Source organism: Cyberlindnera jadinii, assembly GCF_001661405.1.
Source record: "Cyberlindnera jadinii NRRL Y-1542 unplaced genomic scaffold CYBJAscaffold_7, whole genome shotgun sequence".
Taxonomy (NCBI): Eukaryota; Fungi; Ascomycota; class Saccharomycetes; order Phaffomycetales; family Wickerhamomycetaceae; genus Williopsis; species Williopsis jadinii.
The window spans coordinates 554532-559626 of NW_017963658.1; the positions used below are offsets into that span (position 1 = coordinate 554532).

A 5095-nucleotide genomic window follows, 5' to 3' on the forward strand; every position below is an offset into this window, starting at 1 on the left:
GATTCCGCAAGTTTTGCACAATTTTTAGTGCATTTTTTTCTGAAAAATGCGCTAATTCCTAAATCAGTGATCTCGATACTTGGGTAAGAATTTCTTTCTCGGCAAATGCAGTCAAGAAAACTTTTACAGAATAGGGAAAAATGCTTTGCAATGCGCTTAGGCTTTCTTTAAAAACGTCTGCTCCCAAGACACCATGCTGTACCTACTAAACACATGTGCTTATGAATTATTATCTAACACAATGGGTAACTTGACATGCCAAAACGCTGTCCCTTGAGTAAACTGCATCATTGCATGAACCATAGCTATAAACTATAAGAAAGCAGAAATGCCTGAGCCACAAGAGTCGGTTAGTAGAGCTTATAAAGTCTTGGGTGTACGAATTGATTTAAGACAAGCTTACTACACAGGTCTTGTTCAACACAGCAAATAGCCAAGGCCATCGTTTTCGGTAAGGTCTAGCTAGTCAGCTGTGTAGAGCTTCAATGAGTGCTGATATTTCCTAGTTGCAATAACCGGGGCTCATTTTTAACACTGATGGTGGGAGTTGACCTTCAAGAACATTTCTCACGTTTGCTGTGTAGATGAAAGCTGTACGTGCAAAAAAACACCACGTGTGAGAAATCAAGATAACGACCGGTAATACAGCGAAGTGCGTATCGCCTCCCCCTTCGACCTCCTGCATAACAGATCAATGCACGCCTTTAGATGTCGACAATATTGAAGATTCAGCTGTAAGATCTTAGGGCCAGAATTGAACGCCATATAGAACCTCTAATCATCTTTTCTAAACCGGTATCAACCATTCTCAATGGTCCGACGTTCAAAATAAGGTGCTGCCACGCAAAACACATATGTACATTTGTCTAAAATCACGCCTCTGTAATTACTGCATAAGACATTGGAGCAGCTTGGGAAACATCTATCGTTTCAAAATGGTTTGGAGTTGGCCGTTGATTTAGACGCAAAGAGGGGTGAGAAATAATAGTGCTCTTATATAAGGACACAGACACCAATTGAGGAAGCCCTTTGTTTAAACAACATTATACTATTGTTCAGGTCATGTCTTCGTTGTTGTTACCCATATTGGGCCTTAAATGGATTGGTAGTATTATAACTAGTGCGCATAAAAGCATTGGAAGTGACAATTGCTCCATATTGTAACCCTCCAGTACTTCATTTTCAATGTAGCCTCTATCATCGGTAGTGAGATGTGTCAGATGATTGCATTAGTATGAATGAAACCTCAGTATTCCTGTGAATTCTTTTGCATTTTATAACTAGAGTCCCTCTCATATATCCCTGAAAACTCAAGAACTTTAATAGAGTGACATTGGGCAAATGGTATAATACACTAGAACTTCATGGCATTTGATTAATATCGTGCTCTTCTGTGCATGTCGTCTATATGGATGTGTCCTTAATCAAAATAGCTCACTAGCTTTTCAAGTTGGTGGTGTTAATTGTAATGAATCACCACTAATCACACCAAGTTTTTAACAGTCTCTGAGAGGGAACAAATAGATATAATTTGAATGGATTATATATATTTCATATATCATAAAGTTACGCATTGTTGAGTTTGTCATTTATTTTATCACGTTATATATGCTTAAATGTTTTCAAAATTATGTTATCTCCCATATGAAAATAAAAAATGGTCCATCCAAAATTATCTATTTAATGAAGACTGAGTTACATATTATTAAAATTATTATAAAACTTGAAATTAATTGACCCAAACTGTTCTTTGCAACTTATCACGGATAGGAATAACTAAAAATACTCAACAATACACCTTTATTGTATAAATATCATGATTAATCAGTCAATTTAATTCAGCTGATTTTGAATGACACTCCAATTCCTCTTTATGTCAACTCACAACCAAACACCGCTACATGCCTATAGAAGCTGCTACTCTGGGCCATCAGCAGTGAATGTACTATGACAAAAACGGTGGTAACAATTTACCACAGCTAAATGTCCCCTAGAGTTGTGAGAGTTCGTTATTTTTTGAGCTTAGGATATTCTTGTAATCACCAATTTATTCAATACGACAGCACCACAAGGCTGTGAAGTTTAACCAAGTATTACACCGGTGTCTGAGCTCTGTGAAATACACTACCAGGTTTCGTCTATTGACTTTATAGTAGAGAAAATATGATATACTACATCCTTAACACATAAGAGATGTTCATTACGCTTTATAATGCACTCAGACTTTTGGCTCTGGAAAAATGGTATATCTATCCCTATTGGAAATGAATTTAAATCTCACCCATTCCATCCGTCTCAACTCTTTGAAAGTGTAATGCCACTCTTCTCCAAAGTGTTTGCTCTTTGTATCGTGTTCAACGTCATGGAAATTCATATAATATTTGGAATTCGTTCTGCTCAACCTTTTCTTCTCCTTTTTATCAAGGGTGCTCCAATTAACGTTACTCAACTCCTTCAGGTCATTGTTCAAGATTTTATCTGGATCAGCACCCAAATGTATCAACCTTGAAGATAACAATTGGCATGCAATTTCCATCTTCACACTTGTCGAGTTTGGATCAATGGGCTCAAAGTCACAACCAGAGTTGTATAGTTCTGTTCCACACTTTTCTATTATTGACTCCAGAGAACTTTGCTGTTGTGGCTCACCTGCTAAAAGGCTCAGGCCTTGTGCGAACATAGTTCTTTGAACGCAGCCAGCGGATGGTTGGTATAACTTCAACAACACAGCTGGAGGAGCAAGTGGTTTGGCAGTGGCAAACAGCAAATAAAAAGCTGTCACCTTTAGAAATATGACCAATTCCTCTTGACAATAAATACCGGAAATTTCGCTTTTTATATGCTCTTCACAATCTTTTGAGATGTTTTACGGTTCTTCACAGTGAGGTCTTTCGAAAGGCGTACCCATTGTAATTTGGGGCGAGCCTGGCATCACATTGGACGATTGAGGTGCACTATGAAAGACCTCAACTGAAGCGAATTTCTAATTCAAAGCTCATATTTTGGCATCATGACTTAGCCTGCGACTTCATACTAGTTTACAAGAACCGAGTCCAGCAAGCATGTTGAAACAAGGTATCCACAACGGATCCACTGAATGGAAATTTACTGCACTATTGCCCAGTAATGTGTGATATTTGAAATGTTTCGGTAGTTATATTCTGGGAAACATTTACATGTACATTATTCCGTTCAGCAGGCAGTGGACGACTTCATTGAGCAACCTTCTATACAATATTCTTTCTCTTCATGTATGTTGTAGATCATATGACGTATCCAAACAACGTCTTCTATTGAAACAATTTGGGCACCCTTAAATTTGCGCAGTATACGAATAAGAGCCCGTATATAAATCTCGATTTGAAAGATAAGGCCAGCACAGTTTCACCCATGGCGTGTGCATGGCGTGCAAGAAATTGTGACCATATGCGAATAATATTTGCTATCTTATCAAAACTCAATGAAAAAATTATCCTATAATCTCTCAATCCTAATCGGAAACTTTCCAAAGTGATTATGGATACTGAGATAGAGTTCAGAACTCACATTCGTCAGGAATTGTGACATTCTGATTAGGTGTCCTCTTTTGCTTCTGGATACGTGATCCAGCTCAAGATAGAACTAGTGTAACAATGCACAGAAGTACATACGTATCTGACCATATTTGACACGTTTAGACTGAAATGTTCAAAAGTGGTTGATAATGTACAATGGACTCTTTATGTATGATCTCTTAAATATTTCCAGTATTAATTTCAATGAACAAACCACTTACAAGCTTCATTTGAGATTCGAAAGAGCAATTCAGTGTCTCACCACAAGAACCCCTTGGAATACCAATGGCTTGCTATCAATAACCAGGCATTCATGATGCAATGGCACTGTACAACAATGGGAACAAATAGACAGGAGACCCCAATGTCTTCGCCATCATTAGGTCTCGAGTATTAGAGGCACGCTATATCTTGTAAGAGCTTGGTGCAATCAGTTGAGGTCATCCCTTTCTACCGGGATGTGGTCAAGGTGTTCCTGCACACTCTTTTGTCGTAACGAATTTCAAATCTTGTGTAATTTCAGCTTGTTGTGAGGCAAAACCAGCGTGCTTTTTAATACACGGGCTGTGCATTTCCAAACAGAACTACAGGAAGCATTGCATCGCATGGGACTCTCTTCATCAGTCCTAATGGACCACAGGCTGGTAAAGACCAGGGGTTTTCACCAAGAACATTGTGAACTTAACTACTGGGAGTACATGTATACAACAATGGATTAGGACCACTCGAACTGTTTGAGCAAACCATGTACCTTAGTTCAATTTCGTTCGAATTCTCGGGAATTACCGGCGTCAGAATGGGTAAAAATGGAATCTCCTTGCGTGACGAATACAGAACTACATCAAATGAACTTCAGGGAGCCAAAGGACATGGTTGACCACCAGGGAAGTGATCCAATCGATGAGCTCCACGGTAAAAAGGATTAATTACATTTCGTCCCTTTGAACAGTGAGAGCAAAAAATAGAATGGTACACCTGGTTGGCGAAGCATAGCCGGCTTTAGAATGTGACCTCTTATTTCCTTGATGAGCTAGGGATTAAATAGCAATAATTCACAGCACTATCACTTTCTTTGGTTGTCACTAACAACAACAACGAGTTAACAAAATCCAAACAGGCATCTGGTGTATCATTCAACATGTTTATGTTCTTCTTATTCGGCACAAAGAATTTCACATCGCACATGGATGGATATCCAAACAATCTACAATGTCCAAATTGCCACAACAATTCTGTTGAGCCAGTTAAGGAGAAGGAGTTCATATCGGTCTGGTTTGTGCCAATCATACCAATCTACTGGGGGAAACAACTCAAGTGTAGGATTTGCTCATGGACACAGGACTTGAAGAAGGGAGATTTGGAGAAGTATAACATCCAAAAGCATTGACATGGTAAAGGGTGTCAGGAGGAAGGAGACAACACAACAATGTAGCGCAATGAAGGATAATAAAATATTATGATGTTATGATGGAAAGGGTTTGATTATTATAGCCAATGCAGAGTTTCCTAACAGGCTTAGTTGAAGTTGTAGCGTTATCACT

The 5095-nt window shown here is 38.7% G+C and overlaps 2 protein-coding genes across 2 annotated transcripts; one reads left to right on the forward strand and one right to left on the reverse strand.

Annotated features, from left to right (window-relative positions):
- Window positions 1–2195: 2195 nt before the first annotated feature.
- On the reverse strand, window positions 2196–2680 carry CYBJADRAFT_181681 (uncharacterized protein; the record flags this gene model as incomplete). Its single annotated transcript, XM_020217013.1, has 1 exon — window positions 2196–2680. One exon carries the CDS (start codon window positions 2678–2680, stop codon window positions 2219–2221), a length of 462 nt encoding a protein of 153 aa, XP_020070480.1. The 3' UTR covers window positions 2196–2218.
- A 1822-nt stretch (window positions 2681–4502) lies between these two features.
- Window positions 4503–5095, forward strand: CYBJADRAFT_167994 (uncharacterized protein). Its single transcript, XM_020215169.1, has one exon. It carries the CDS (start codon window positions 4693–4695, stop codon window positions 4939–4941), a length of 249 nt encoding a protein of 82 aa, XP_020070481.1. The 5' UTR covers window positions 4503–4692; the 3' UTR covers window positions 4942–5095.